At 41.7% G+C, this 16,258-nt stretch overlaps 1 protein-coding gene across 1 annotated transcript in view; it reads right to left on the bottom strand.

The window, feature by feature from the left end:
- The window catches only part of LOC100729015 (ubiquitin carboxyl-terminal hydrolase 42-like), a 109,649-nt gene that overhangs the window by 28,348 nt on the left and 65,043 nt on the right, over nucleotides 1-16,258 (bottom strand). Inside the window, exons 7-10 of the mRNA XM_063234384.1 lie at nucleotides 8,998-9,078; nucleotides 8,477-8,628; nucleotides 5,144-5,367; nucleotides 2,951-3,145 (exon numbers count right to left, since the gene is read on the bottom strand). Of these exons, the coding sequence (XP_063090454.1) occupies nucleotides 2,951-3,145; nucleotides 5,144-5,348 (400 nt within the window). The 5' untranslated portion in view covers nucleotides 5,349-5,367; nucleotides 8,477-8,628; nucleotides 8,998-9,078. The remainder of the gene's footprint in view (nucleotides 1-2,950; nucleotides 3,146-5,143; nucleotides 5,368-8,476; nucleotides 8,629-8,997; nucleotides 9,079-16,258) is intronic.

The raw sequence follows: 16,258 nt of genomic DNA, 5'->3' as shown, positions 1-16,258 counted from the left end.
CCTAACTGAACATTATGTAAAAGACCAGGCACATTATCCAGAGCAACTATGACTCCACCTCTACCATCACCTGCAGATGCCAAGTGCAGATCCTGGACTTCACTTGCCAGGCTCTGAGGCACTCAGCCCACTCCCCAGGACAGATCTATGGGAAGTGGATTAGGAGCTGGAGCTTTCCTCAAAGTGGGTTTAGTTCCCCCCCACCTCACATGCAGGTGAAGCCCCATGAGCCTGCACATCCATCCCCACCCAGTAACACATAAGTGCCCCCTCTTACCCTACCCCTCAGGGTTAAATAGTTGAAAGCTACCCCCACGGCAGGATCAGTGGGGACCCTGCAGAGGTACAATTCCCCATCCTCACCTCACAGCATCAGGGACCCCAAGCCCCACTCAGCCAATGGAAGCTGAAAGGAGAACCTGGATTTGGCCTCAGCCTACCCTCCCTTCCTGGGCCTGAGCAGTGTCAGGAAAGCTGGATAAAGCATAGCTTACAGAGGACCCAGGGTCCCCTATTGTAATGTGAAGAACCCCAGGTTTCAAATAAAAAATCCTTCATAAAGAACAAAAAATTCCTCAAACAAAAATTATAAAACTTCCTGACCTGACTCTAAGTGTAAGTAGGAAATATATTTAAAACAACTATAACATAAGAGAAAGTAAAAGGAACAAAAAGAGACAATGTTTCTAAATAACATTCAAGCTCATAACATGATAATACCAGAAGACCAATAAATTATGTAATATATATATATGGTCATACATAGAGTAGCAGAAGCAGATATACTCTAAAAAACCATGTAAATAAAAATGGAATTCTAAAAATTGTCAAGTAACCCAAACAGAGCAAAAGAGAAGAAGAAAGGAAGGAAAAGAAAAGGAGAACAAATAATAAAACAGAACATAAAGTGGCACACTGAGCCTTGGTGTACCAGTGATCATATTAACTCTAATGTCTACATAAACTGGTTAATTAGACATGCGCAGTATGCACACATGTAATTTCAGGACTCTGGGTGGCTGCACCAGAAGGACCACAAATCTGCGACAAGCCTAGAAAATTTAGCAAGACCCTGTTTCAAAATAAAAAGTAAAAAGCAGGCTGGGTATATAGCTTAGTGCAAAGGCTGTGGGTTCAACTTAAAAATTAAATTAACAAATAAAGAAATGGCACAGATTGACAAAACAGTCAAAGATTTAAAAACATATGATCTACCAAATGCTGTCTATAACTCACCAAACTCAAATGTCATGCTACAGGTAAGCTAAGGATCAAAGGGTGGAAAAGAAACAGTATGTCTCTATTACTCAAAAATGTCTATGTTACTATCAGATAAAGATGGACTACAGACCAAAAGCACTGGATTCAATATCCAACACTGAATAAATAAATACTGACACAAATGGACACAATGGAGAAACAGAGGGCAATTCATATTTTACACAAATAATGCTTTCTCTATTTATGTAGCAATGCATTGAGACAACAGCAATCCTGCAAGATGTGGTGATTCCAGTGTGTGCCTGTGATTCCAGTGAACTGGGAAGCTGAGGCAGGAGAATTACAAATTCAAGCCCATTCTGAGACAGAGATAGAGACAAAGACCAATTTTATATGTGTTTATACAAACAACACTGCTGAAAACTGCATGAATCAAACTCAAATGTGAGAGGTGACAGAGGAACACCTACATTTAGAGATGGAAACCTCAACATCTTCCTGTCAGTGACTCCCTGAATAATTCAACAGAAAATCACAAAGCATACTGAAAAATTCAACAATATTCTCAGTCACGACACCAAATCAATAACCATTTACAGAACACTGCATCCACGAAGAACAGACTTTGTTTTAGAGAAATCAGAAAACTTAAGTCTTCTCCAATCACAATGGAATCAATACTAAACATCACGAAAAGAAAGATCATCTCCAAATAACTGGAAACTTAAGACATTTAATCCACAAATCAAAGAATAAATAAAGGGAAGTGGAAACATACATTACGTGGAATAAAAATAAACTGGGGGGCACAAAACTGGGCTGAGGGGAATTTACAACAATTACTAAAATCAGGAATGAAACTGGGGATACTATTATAACACAAGCCTTAAAACATTGAAAGGATAATAAATACTATAGAAATTTTCACACATAAATTTAGAAGAAATGGATCGATTTCTCAAAAAAGTAACTACCACAATTCGTCCATTGTAACTGATTTTTCTGCCCTGTAGTGTAATGATGGAGCCCTCAAATGCTAAAAGGAAAGCTCTGTGTGAATTCCACTAGACTGGGGCAGTGGTGAAAGTTCTTCTCTTTGCCTGAAGATGCATGAAGCCTTCCAGTGAATGGCAGAGCGGCAGGATCTGATCCTTTGCCCCAACTGTTAATGTCAGACAGTGGGTGACATTGCCAACTAAGGGAAGAGCTGGAGGTGGAGCTCAAGGGTAGAGCATCTGCCTGACATGCTGATCCCCAGCACAAGAAAAACAAAAACATTTTTAACAAGTGTAGAAAACTTCAGAGGAGATTAGAAATGCCAAGTAATGATAAAATAAGGTTTTTCTGAACACCATCCCCATGGACGATAGTTATAGTTCAGAGGCATAAGCACCTGGCTGACAAGCACAAGGTCCTAAGTTTGATTCCCAGTACTAAAATAAATAAACACCCAACCCAGCTCAAATCGCATACAAAATGCTTCTTATGTGGCCTAACTAAAAATCCTAGACTCTAAAGGATAAACCAACTCTTTTTTTTTGTTTTGTTTTGTTTTTTGGCACTCTAGGGATTGAACTCAGGACCACTGAGCCAAATCCCGAGCCCTACCAACTTCTTATTGATTACCTAACAACTTAATCCATCTCATTTCTGAGGAAAAAATGACTAGCTTAGCATACCACAGCTTAGCATACCACATTCACATAACACCACAGCACACAGCACTTACATGTCTTGGTGTGTTCACGTGATAACATGTAATTGGCGAGAGGTGGCGTGTACGTCAAACACTGCAGGGCCGCATTGACAAAACAGGTGTTACCCAGATTCTGAAGTCCAGCGCCAACTCTGTGACTTTGCTGCCACTTAAGACAAATCTTCTCTGGCGGAAAAAGAATTTTCTGTGGTGGAGGAATGCCATCACCTAGGGATACAGCAATAAACAGCAAACATTATAAAACAAAATTGGCATGCTTCTAAACTCAAAGAAATAGTGATTCCTTATCAAACTTCTAAATCTCATTTCAAGGCAAACAGGGATACTTTAAAAAGACGCAACCTAGAAAATGAGAAGCTAAACGATTTAATTGCTTCAATAAATAAATTAAAAACACAAGAAATGGGTACGCTTCCCAATTAGAAGACATTTCATAGACATACCCACACATGCAAAGTGCAGACTCCACGAGGATGTTGCTTTCAGTGACTGAGTACTGAAAACAAACTCTGCAGCTCTGCATGATAGTGCACCCCTGTAACTCCAGCTACTCAAGAGAGTGAAGCAGGAGGATTGCAAGTTTTAGGCCAGTGTGGACATTTTATTGAGTTAGCAAGATCCTGTCTGAAAATAAAGTAAAAATAAAAATAAAAATACCTCAGGACTTCCCAGGTATAATCCGTGGTAATCTAGTACTGAAAACGAATTATGTGAGAACCACAGATGCCTAAATATTAACTAGATTTTTAAAATTATTATTATTTCTTAAAAATAATCCTATGTGTATACAAACTAAAACTGTTATAAATTAAATATGAAATATTGGACTTTTGGTTTCAGTATTGGGGACTGAACACTTGACTTTGTGCTTCCCAGGCAGGCGACTATGCCCCTAAGCTAAATCCCTGGCCCCATATTGGACTTCTTTACAATACTGCATACAGGGTCAGCGGGTGAGTTGGCCATACGTTAATAAATGTCAAAACTGGGAGAAAACTTCATGACAGTTCATTAGAATTACTTTTTATAGCTGCTTAACACAATCAGTACAATACACAAGATACACCAACACCCTGGGACACTGGTCTTGGATGCTTGCATTCAGTGCCACCACCATTCCTACCATCATGTCACTGAGCCTTCCCTGGAATCTCATGTTTTAGTTCTGAAGGTTGCTATGACAAAGAAACAACTTACCACACTAGGAAAATTCAAAATCACCAGGATAACTGGTTTCTCAGTGCTAATGAAGGCAAAGATGGCCTACAGGTTGCTCTCTACCTGAAGTGATGTTAATGATTATTTAAGTAGGCCATGGCTTGAAAGGGAATAGAGAACAAAATTCGGAAAGGAAAAATGAGTCTGTTGAGAACAACATAAGGGTCCTAAAAAGGGGGAGTGTGAAGAGAGAAAGGGAAGCCCCAGCAATATGACAAGTGTGAAAGCCTTGCAGAAAAATGTCCTGTGGGAAAGCCTTGATGGCAAAGCTAAAGGCCTTGAAGTTCTACATTTAACTTCAGATTAAGTTGTCTTCTGAGTTGTAAGCCTCCCCTCGTACACAGTCAGAACACCTTGAACAAACCACAGCACACATCCCCACACCACAATATCAAGGTTACTAGAGGACTCTAAACAAGACAAGGATCAAATTATCCTAAGCTGGACAACATTCCAATTATGAACTAATTCTACTATTGCTTTTCTTTGCATTTCAAACTGTCAGGGCTTTCAGGCTGAAAAGTACCCACTGAAAGAGCCAATGTTTCATTATCTGGATAAATTTTAACAAACATAACTGTGTTTAACTTATCTGCTCTTTTCCAAAGACAGACACTGTACCTACCTAGGGAGCGTAATAACTACTGGTTAACTGAAAACATAAGAAAACTTACTCACCTCCACTCTCCTGAACATAGTTTACCCTTTAAAAATTAGGAATAAAACCAATGATACATATCTGAATAACTAAAATTAGTACCTTGCTGTGATACCTATGCTAATAAGGAATGCTTACATGTTAGAGGAAAATAATTTCTACCTTCGAATGCTAGTCATCCATGTGGGAATCTCTCTCACACAACAAGAGACTCTCTGAAGCTACCAACTGCCTGCGGCATTTATACAAAAGTTTCTGGAAGTGATTTTTCAATATTTTTAGAAAACAGTAACTTCCTTGGTCCTTTGGTGGTGATAGCTCTGACTTACCAGCAACAATGGACTCTGAATAAACAGCACCCAGTACCGGTCCTAAAGAAAGTGTGTGAATGGAAACATCACTCAGTGATGAAGACTCAGCGCTCTGGTCAGCAGAGCCTGCACCCAGGTCTGCAGTGCTGGCTGCCTCACAATGGCTGCGCTGATTCCGATGGTCCGATGAGTCTGAAGAGTCAGCTCTGTCCACAAAGGTCATCGCTCAACTCTGCAAAAGTCTAAAAGCGTACATTTCTCTCCTAAAGTAAATGTATTGTACTCACCCTTGACATTAGATTTTTGAATATTTTCTAGCCATTTTATATTAGTTTCAAACAAATTATCCAAGTATAAAAAGACTAGTAATTTCTCTATTCTTTTCTTTTTCCCAAGCCCTAGAGATTAAACCTATGGTCTCACTCAACCACTGAACAATATCCTCAGCCTCAACATTATAAGTTTACTTATAATTTTGAAGAAAAATGTCTTGACTACATGAAGAGGAAAATGAACATTGCTTCTGAAATTAAATTCCAGCTTAAGAACAGGGCGTGGGCTGAGGATTTAGCTCAGCGGCATAAGCACCTGCCTTGCAAGCAGGAGGTCATGAGTTCGATCCCCGGTACCGATAAAAATGAAAAAAGACCAAAAAAAAAAAAAAAAAAAAAAAAAAAACAGAACAGGGCATGATGGTGCACATCAATAATAGAAGCCACAAGGAAGTTGGGTCAGGAAAATCTCAAGTCTGAAGCCACCCTGAGCTTCATAAGGAGTTCAAGGCCAGCCTGGACTAGATAGCAAGACCCTGTGTCAAAATAAAGGACAAAGCAGCATTACATGAAAAGCATAGCAGTCTAAAGAAATGATGATTCTAGAAAGTCTTATCTTTCAAACACACATGTTTGTCTCTGAATCAAATTTCAAACAAATACATGTTCCAAAGTACTTAATTGCAGTTTTCTCTCTGATACGGTGTAAAAGTTACTGAGTATTACTCAGCTAGCATTGCAATAATTGATGGACAAACATTAACTTTCATAGGAAACCACAAAGAGCAGACAATAATCCACAGGATCTACAGTGAGGTGATTATAGCACAAAGCAGTCAGCAACTGAGAACAGGAGCAACCAGGCCTCCTCCTAGCTCGACCACCTATGCAACAGAGTACTTTTAGTGATGCCTCAATAATTGCCCAGCAGCCAAATCCAGGTGTGCTGTTACCCACAGAAAACCCTTCAGGAGTGTCCTTGCAGCCACGCACAGCGCCTACTTCTAACACTCAGAGCTAGTAACCACGCCTTCTCCTAACACTCTGAGCTGGTGGTAACCTCCGATGCTTCCCAGGTTAGGTTCCCACCATACTGAGTCCCGATTTAGTCCCAGCTCTCCATGGACCATGCGCATGCTACTCTTTCTTACCTGCTTTCCTTCCTGTCCTTCAGCCACCAGCTCATAAACATTTCTACTCGGTTTCCAATTTATCTTTTCTAGCCAGGGATTTAACTAAGCAGCATAAGCGCCTGCCTTGCAAAAATTCTGTCCTCAGATTGATCCCCAGTTTAAAAAAGGTATTCCCTTCCCTGGGACACTTTCCTGCACTACTCCTTTCCCCTAAGGTTGAGATAGAAAGCTCTCCTCAAAGCTTGTCCTCCCCTCCCCGCAGCTGGCTGATTCCTATGGCGGCTCCTCAGCATTTACTCTGTGGCTCTTTTACCTGATGACAACCAAGTCAAAATATCTTTAAGGCAGGCTCTAATCCAGTGATGGTTTTTTCCAAGGGGAAGGGAAATTGGACACATGACCACAGGGGACAAATCCATGTGAAGATCAAGAAAGAAGTCAAAGTGAGACATCTCTGGGCTTGAGTGTGTCAATGGTGATCATTAGTTTCCATCTTTATGTTGTTCAGACATCTCCAGCAATGTGTTCGCCTGGGAGAAATTCTCTCTCCTCTGCGAAGCTGATTTCTGGCTAGTAAAGGCCCACTCAAAACACGAGTTTCCTATAAAAACCAACCCTGTGTCTGATCTCAATGACTTATTTATCTACCTATTTCTCTAATATTTACTCTGCTCTAAAACACCCGGGCCCAGGTGCAAACATCTAGAGACTGTCCAACACCCAAAGCCCAGTGAAATTATTGCAGCCTTCCATATGTAGCTCCCTGATCTTCCCTGACTTCTAACTCCTCCAAAATCCCATAAAAGTGATTCAGGTTCCCCACATTCACGTCTTCTGTCATGTAACACACACCAGGTGCTTCTGCTTGTTTCAGCCTGGTATGTGGAACCTCCTGTCTGACACCATGTGTTACAGAAATGTCTTCCTCTCAATGCTCATTCTTGTCTCATCTTAATGAAACACAATCTCTCCTGATCCTATCTGTATGGTTAGACTCTTAGAACACTGTAGATTTCATGGAGCTAGGCTTGAGAGAAGAGGGAGAGAAGCCAAGTCACTGACCCAAGATGTTAGTGAAAAAACCTGCAGATTCCAAAGAATTCCAGGGATGAAGGCACTGAGGGGACCCTGCTCAGTTAGATCAGAAGATCTCTGACCTAAGAGTAGGTATCCATCAGTGGTGATGGCAACAGAAATTCCTAGTAGCAAAGATGGGGAACTGTCACTGGGAAGAGTCATTTATGCCAGCTAACACTTGAGAGACGACTACCACCCTCCTCAATGTTCAGACAGGCCATTGACTACTCTCCACAGGACTATGGAGTCATGCCATGACTACCTTCTATTTCACAAGCTACAGGTGAATTGCATGGCTCAAAATCCAACACTCGGTATACTTACAACACACATTCTTCACAGGGAAGGATTTTCTAAGAAAATGGACTCAGCCCTGGATATGGTTAAGGGGCTGGGTGTGTGCAGTTCTGGGTGATGGAACTCCAGGTGCTGTGGCAGGGAGTAGGGGGCAATGGGTCCAGTTCATGTCAGGAGCTGAGCAATGGAAAGCTGTCACAGAGAGATAACTGGCTCTGTCCCCTTCAGGGGAAAACCACGGTTTGGTTAGAGGAGTATACTCTATAAAGAAGACCCAGTCCCACTGATAAGTTAGCTATCATTTCCTTCTTTTGAATGCATTCGATCCCATTCACCAAGGCTTTTCCCCACTGATTGATACTTCCCCTTGGTTATCCTTGGCACGGGTAATCTCCTCTCTGAGACCTGTAAGTATCAAAAGTCTCCCTTCCAAGACTCTTTCTTGTCCCCTCCTAGACCTGCAGACTCCTTCTCATCCTGTCTCCAACCTCTACACTGGTAGAACGCTGCAGGTGCCACAGACTGCAGTGGTAAGTACACAGGGGAAAAGCTAAGCCAAGCGTCTGACTCACCTTCAGGAATTGAGACAAAATCTGCACCTCCACGAGAACCTCCCTCTACAGGGAGTCTCAAGGGGGTGGCCCCGCAGGGTCCTGCCCACCAGGCTCACAGACCCTCTGACCTAGGATTGGCTGTTGGTCAGTGGTATGGCAGCAGTCACTTCCTAGGAGCAAAAGTGAAGGATGGTCATTAGCAAAAGCTATGAGTGCCAGCTAACACTGGACAGATGAGGGTTTCCCCGGCCCCTCTCCTCGGTGTTTTGGACACGCCCTTTTCTGTTCTGCACAGAACAATGCAGTAGGCACCTCTAATACAGTATTTCACTTGTACAAGATAAATGTGAAGTAGATTTCACACAGTGTAGCAATTAGTGTCAAAGTGCAAGTTCTTTTCAGTACTCTGAGTGGTTGGAAGGATTTCCTAGGTAAATAGGCTCAGCCCTGAAAAATGTCGAAGGAGCAGAGTACAGATCCTGCTAGAATGAGCCCCCAGGTGCTGTGGGGAGATGTTGGTCAATGTGGAACTAACTCACCTCAGTAGCTGAGAAAACAGAAGTTACCAGTAAGAGAGGCCGTCAGGCAAGAACTATGCCTTGGGTCAAGATAGGTTACTCCTGTATGGAAAGAGAGCAGTGCAGGTTAGCTACTAGTGCATTTACTACTATTCCTTGTGAAATTACACTGAGTACCTATGTTAACTTTTGAGTTTTTTACATTAATAAAGAGACCTGCTATGATTCAGTGGTGAAGATGCTAAACTGACCACAGAATATCAGATTTGGAGAATTATGTTACATCATGTTATATTATCAGACTTTACTCAAAATACATTTTCATGTGGACCACAAACTAAAGATACAATGAAAATGTAAGAAATTTTTTATATGACAACAAAACCATTAAATCTCCTGCTTTACTGTGGTATGTGCCTATTTAAATGGATACAAGATGAACACATGGATGGAAATTAATACATGCTAGACTAATATACATGAAGCTGCCTTCAGTGCAGAGGGAAGGAAAGGGTTTTTAGGGATTGACAAGTCACAGAGGGGCTGGAGGAATGTAGTCACAAAAGAACTATCTATGTGTTTTTAGAGTAAAATTGAATTTTAAGGGTTGCCTTAAAATGACATCATTTTTTTTGGTTTTTTTTTCCCTCTTTATCGGTACCGGGGATTGAAATCATGACTGCCCACTTACAAGGCAGGCGCATATGCCACTGAGCTAAATCCCAGCCCCTTAAAATGTCTTCATTTATTGATCATCCACTCTTATACATGGTATTTAAACACTTCCAGAAATTAAATTCATTATTAAGGTGTAAAGATTATGAGATATGAACACAAAACCTCCTCAGGGAAGGCTAAAGAGAATTTTGAAAGGAATTTTAAACATGACATCCTGCAATCCCAGTAGTCAGGAAGAAGAGGCAGGAGGATGGTCATGAGCTTAAGGCCAGGCTACACTACATAGTGAGTCCAAGGCCAGTCAGTACACAGTGAGACCCAGTCCCAGAATACAAAGGAAAAGAAAATAAAAAGAAAATTTAGTAGGACTCTGTACTGTAGTATAAAACAAGGGAACTTTACAGAAGAAACCAAATGGGACCTGGCCATGGTCTAGGGCTACATTACACATAACACATTCACACCTGCTGGACACTGACAAGCACTAAGTTACAGCCCAGACATTTTCAAATATGCATCTGCATATTTTCAGCCGAAGTACTCTGTAACATTCCATGTAAAATGGTGGTTACTAGGTAGAAGAACTAAATTTCTAGTTTATTTATAAGGATAAAATATGTTTTAGGAGACAGGGGTTCAGTACACAGTCCAGAATGCCCAGAACTCACTGTGAAGCAAAGGATTAACCTGAACCCCTAGTTCTTGAACCCCTGAACTACTACCTCTATCTCCTTTGGAGGCTTTTCACCTTACTAACCCTTGTGAAAGATTTATCAAAATATTTTACCTTATGGTTTTTCCACCTTATGTAAAATTATCTCAAGCTGGGGATGGTGTCCCACACGTGTTCTCTGAGCTATTCCAGAGGCACAGGCAGGAGAGTGGCAAGTTCTTGACCAGCCTGGGAAGCACATTGGGAGACCCCACCTCTTTGTCAAACAGAAGAAGCGCTGGCTGCATAGCTCAGGGAAAGAATGCCTCTAGGATTAATCCTCAGTAGCTCCCACAACCAAGGAAAAGTTTTAAATGTTTAAAAGTGAACAAAATGTCATAAAATGCATACTCTCACTATATAGATATTGAGGCCTCAAAAACAAGGTGTAAGTCTCGATGCTCAAATGGGAGCCCTCAACTCTCGTCATCAGTAACCACCAGAAATCACCATTAAAAGTATGTTAGTTCACTAAGATAAATCAAGAGCCAGGATTGGTTTGACTTATTCACTTTTGTGGATATAAAAGAGAAACTAGAAAGAGTTGTGCTCACCTCAACAGACCCTCAGCCTCTGAGACCGACTGTCACTGTTAAGAAGACTCTGGCAGTTGAGGAACCTCATGCCAGTGACAACACAAGTGTTGCTTGGCAGCCATGCAAATGAGCCAGTTTCTCATTCCCCATTGGCTAGGCCACTCCTCACTCTAACTACATGGTCGAGATCTACTGTAACATGTGCCGACATTTTTCTCCAGTTGCTGAGGTGTAGCATTAGCTCTGTAACTTGGTGGTTCTGTTTAGTCCTGAGGTGATTCAAGGCTTCAAGTCATTTCTGGGTCCCAGTGGGGATGAGAGTCTTCCTGTTGGCAGATACAGCTCTCCCTACTGGGGACCATAAGACGTAAGGAGGAGCAGGAACAAGATGGAAGCCCAAGTCTTCTGAACTCATCTTGAAAGTCAAATACCTTGAAGTCTACTTACTACCATTTCCAAAACCATTTCATTACTAATCACAATGTACCTGCAGTGTACTCAGAACCCTTATTAGGGAGGAAGTAATCTGAGGCACTGCATGCAAAATGGAGTCTCAGTGCCACACAGGGATCATTTTGTTCATAGGAACAAGCAGTAGTGAAGGGCAAAAATGCATTTCACTGGAGATATTATATACTAAAAAACACTACAGTATCCTCATCAATCAGGGCATTCATCCATTCAATGCAGACAGTGATTTTTATAATCATTGTCTGGTCTTCACACACTCTATATTAATTCTGTAGTAATTTGGACATTTAATTTCATTTCTCTTTCATTTCATTTTTAAATTTTCTGTGCTACATGGAAGAAAAAGAAGTTTAAGTTGTCAATTTTGAAGGCAAAATATGGGTGAACTCTGAGTGGTGAATTCCTGGCAGAAAAAACTTCCTGTAGGACTGCTAAGTTCATGAGTTTAGAAAGTGTCTAAACTAATGGGCCTCACAGAAGAAATCTACTATTCAAAAAGCCTTTGTTGGAAGATGTAATCAAAATAGCTGGGGCTGAACAGAAATACACTAATCATAAGGTCACGTGAAATATATAAGCATGAACACCTGCTTCTCAAAAGGTCCTGGAGTAAAAACAAACAACATTATGAAGAAGTCCAAACTTGGGTTTTCAGGGGCACCAAGGAACCGCATATACAGTGAGAAACAAACCTTTGGCAGTGCCATTCGGTTGCAGGCTCCATAGTTCTCAGCCCATGAGGAACCTCAGCAAGGGACTGAGCACTAGGAGACAAATTCCTGCTCTGGGTGTGCTTTGCCTGCACTGCTCACATCCACAACTGCACTGCTCTTCCTGCTTCTGAGTCCATTCTTTGGGCCTGGGAAAAGGGACACAGACCTCACCGCTGGTGGCTTGTGTAGGGTATCTGTGCCCATGAGTTCTAGGAGGGACATGACCCAGCTCCTTTCCATGTGGCCTACAGGACAGTACATTCTGTTTGCTGGCATTAGACATTAGATCCCTAATACCATTGTTCTGAAGACAGCAAAACTGACACAGGGAGATAAAATATGCACTGTGGCAACCAGGAACCTCACACATGAGCCATGGTATGAACCATGAACTGGAAGTACTGCTTTGGCAATGTCGTACTCAAGGATTGTGCACAGAGAACAACTGGATCAAGACATGGAGTTTACTACTCAGTTTTATATTGGTCACTAGGAGTTAACACAGGAAAATGAAGGAAATGTATCCACAACACCAAAGACATAAATTATTTAGGTAAGAGCCTAAACCCCACAGCACATGTCCCACATCAGTCCAGATAAAAACCCAGAGCTCAGGACAATGCCTCCCAGGAGTTACAACTGGAGGCCCCTATTGCACAAGGAGGACTCACATCAGTCTCTTTTACGTATCAGTGCCGGGAAGACCCAAGGGTCAGCTTTGGAAGCCAGAAAGTCTATGCCAGCAGAATGAAGGAGCTGTGCTAGTGGGATGAGGGCTTTACGCTGGAGCCGAGAAGTCACACTAAAAGAAAGACCAGGGTTATCCTGAAAGGCACCACAGCCATCCTCAGCAACACGGAGGCCCCAAACTCCTCCAAAGACAAGCACAGTCGGGTTCTTGCCAGGAAGCAGCATGAAGAGTTCATCTTGGAGCCACGCAGCACATGTATTCCCCTCCAGAGTCAGGAAGCAACGCACAATGTGAGGACCAAAGCTTCTCCAGGAGAACCAACAGCTCAGACAGCAAATCATAGGAGAACCCACAATGCCTCCTTAATGCCTCAACCCTAAACACCTCCCTTCTTCTCCACCTGTTTATTCTGGCAACTTTCCTCGGGTAGGGGATCTTCACATAATGCCATGCTGAGGTAATCCAGCTGGTGTTAATTTGACCACCAGTTCTGAATCCATAACAGACAGTTTGGGCATTTTCAATTATACATGACTGAGATGAGGTTTCATGAGAAACCTCCAGCATGGTTGAGTACACAGAGAGTGCAAGAAACCTGAAGTACGGAATTGAATACAGAGGGAAATTCAATCACAAAGACCAGCAGAAAATGGAGAATTGTAGGCCTGCATGACTGAAGAAATGGGAAATAAGGACTCTGCCTCCCACATCCTCCAGATAGCCCACTCAGGAATTGCTAAAGTTTTAGGGGCTGGGGACTTCACTTGTAGCAAGGATAAATAAAAACAAAGGATGATTAAACATTGGTGTTTTGCTTGACCCAAAGTCCTAACTTTAAGCTTTCAGCCTTTTTGGCAAAATTTCAGTGATTGATACATTTACTTTTATATTCTGATTTAACTTGATATTTTTTGTTTAATTGGTATGTCTTAAAGAGCCTGCACATTGGGATAGTTCTAGAATTCAGCTCCAGGGTTAACTTGCTCTTCTGTTGGCCTCTGCTTGAACTCAGATAAAGACACTACCCAAGTTCCCTTGTAGGTGTTGCCAGTCAGCACTATTTAGACTGTAACTATTTCTGAACTCACTCAGGGACCAAGGGAAAAAGCCTGCCAGGGCACGAGCTTTGTTATAGAGAGGAACTCACAGGCAGGATAAAAAATAGAATATGAACAGTGGACAGACACATTCTTGGTGTCAGAGAATTTTGTATGATAATTCTTGCCTTACCAGGATAAAAAAGGAAGAGAATGACAAAACCACGAGGTTCGAAAATGTTGGGAAAAAGTCTAAAGAGGATGAAGCTTACTTTTTTGTTTTTTGATGTACTAATGATTCTCCCAAATATACAGATCAAAGACTCCTTCAGGGAAATTTTGTGACTGAGAGCAGCGCTGATATTACTAAAAAGTTATAAAGGATTGAGGGACGGAGTGAGAAGTCAACTGAATTACTAAGAATGGCTCAAAAACTTTGTAGAGAGGAAAGAGGAAAAGCAGAAAGTGAAAATCAAGATCTCTTCTGTACAAAGGCAGGAAATTGGGGGAAGACTCCACACAAGGGGGACAAGGAAAGACTCAGCAAAGAAACCACAAGGAGACTTCAAGGGGTGTAATCCTAACATAGCAAGTGCATATTATCAATGTGGAGAGCCAGGGCATTTGAAAGAGAGTATACAGAACAGAAAAGCAAAGAAAAGCTGATTCCTCTCATGGCTTTTGATGAAGGTTGGGTGGTCAGTGGGTTCCTTCTTAGCAGCTCCTCCAAAAACACTTTGCAGATTTAAGGCTGGGACCTAAAGAGGGTCTAGGAAAATATTACTAGTCTGACAGATAAAAGAGAAGGCATATCTGCTTTACTTTTTGAGAAAATATCACTCAAACTAAGAACACAACAGGCTAAAGGATCATTTTTACTCATTTATTTGTTAGTCTTGCTTTTTGAGAAAGGGTGTCATTTTGTAGTTCAGGATGGTGTGAAATTCACTATGCAGCCCAGCCTGGCCTCAAATTCCGGGCAATCACCATGCCTGTGGCTTCTGAGTGCCAGGGTCACAGGTGTGCACCACCATGCCTAGCAGTATAAAACTACTGTTAGAAAGAGATGACTTGATTCTCAAAACTGACAGCTGTCTGATCCCAGCCAGCTTTGTGGAAGTGAAAGAGGCACCTCTAGACCCTAGAACATTACTTCTTAAGCCAAAAATCAGGCCTGGTTAAAGAAACTCACTCCATAAAGAGATCAGATTATTCATGGGTGGGCCTTGGCCAAGTAAGAGAGGGAAAGATGTATATGATTATGCCATAATTGATGATGAAATACAATCATTATGCGAGTGTGGCGAGTTGCCCAGGGCTACTCAGCTCAAACTTTTGAGCTGTGTGTTCTCAAGCATGATTAGAGCTCCTCGAAGGCCAAGAAGGCACTATACATACTGAAAACAAATGCACTCATGTTATGGCGCATACATTAGGAAACATCTGGAAAGAGCAGGGACTGCGTCTCTTATGATGAAGAGAATCAGATGATACCAAAATGATTTAAAAACCAAATGATATCATTTGGTTAAAATGTGAATAAAAATACGATCAAGACAGTAACAAAGAAAAAGAGGGAATTTGTAAGAAAATAAACTGAAACTGGTGATTTTTAAGACAAAACAGTGAACTCTGAGTGAAAAATTGCTTGCTAGCAGTTAAAATTTTTCTATAAACTTGAAAACGTTCATATGTCCAGCACTTTTCCAAACAAAAGAGTTTTTGGAGGAGGAATCAACTAATGAAAAAGCCTTCAGTTAGAAACATGGGTAAGCTTGTTAAGAATAAGCAGAAAAGTAATCTTCACAAGCATGAAATCTTTAAGCAGGAACATCTTGCTTCTCAGAAAGCCCTAGAGTAAAGAACCATCAATACCGAGGATCTGCTTTATACAGCCAAGTAAGCACACAGGTGGCTTCTGGAAAGATTGTCCCCTCCCCGGACTCGCGCAGTGGTGAGCTGTGGAAGGCCCCTGTGGGCTAGGAAATCATTCCTTATGGTGGGCGCCTGGGTACCACCCTGCCAGCACCATCTTCCCCTCACAGTAGACTGACCACAGCCACACTCTCACTGCTTTTCCCTCCTTCGAGTCAGTTCTTTGAATTGAGGCAAATGAACCCATTTCTCACATGCTGCAGAAGGAATCCAGCACTTTCCATGAGCTAGTCAAGTGGTCTGCCACTAAGTTATCCCCAGACTTTCTAGACAAAACAGTTTTAAATTGTGAGGTAGGATCTTTCCAAATTGCCCATGTTTCATTGCCTTCCTCCTGCCTCAGCTTCTGGCATAGCTAGGGTAATGACACGGATGACTTTACCTGGACACATCATAACACAAGTGACAGTTTAGAAGAATTCTCTGCAGACACTTTTACCCTGGGTTGTTCCCTATGTCTTCCCTCCCATAATTACTTTATATGTCAGTGTTTCTTTATGATGCTTCCC

The sequence above is a fragment of the Cavia porcellus genome, unplaced genomic scaffold, assembly GCF_034190915.1.
Source record: "Cavia porcellus strain 051 isolate PalLab524CR breed Dunkin Hartley unplaced genomic scaffold, mCavPor4.1 scaffold_23, whole genome shotgun sequence".
NCBI classification, from domain to species: Eukaryota; Metazoa; Chordata; class Mammalia; order Rodentia; family Caviidae; genus Cavia; species Cavia porcellus.
The sequence above is the reverse complement of the archived record's forward strand: the minus strand, read 5'-3'. Positions and strand labels throughout refer to the sequence as shown.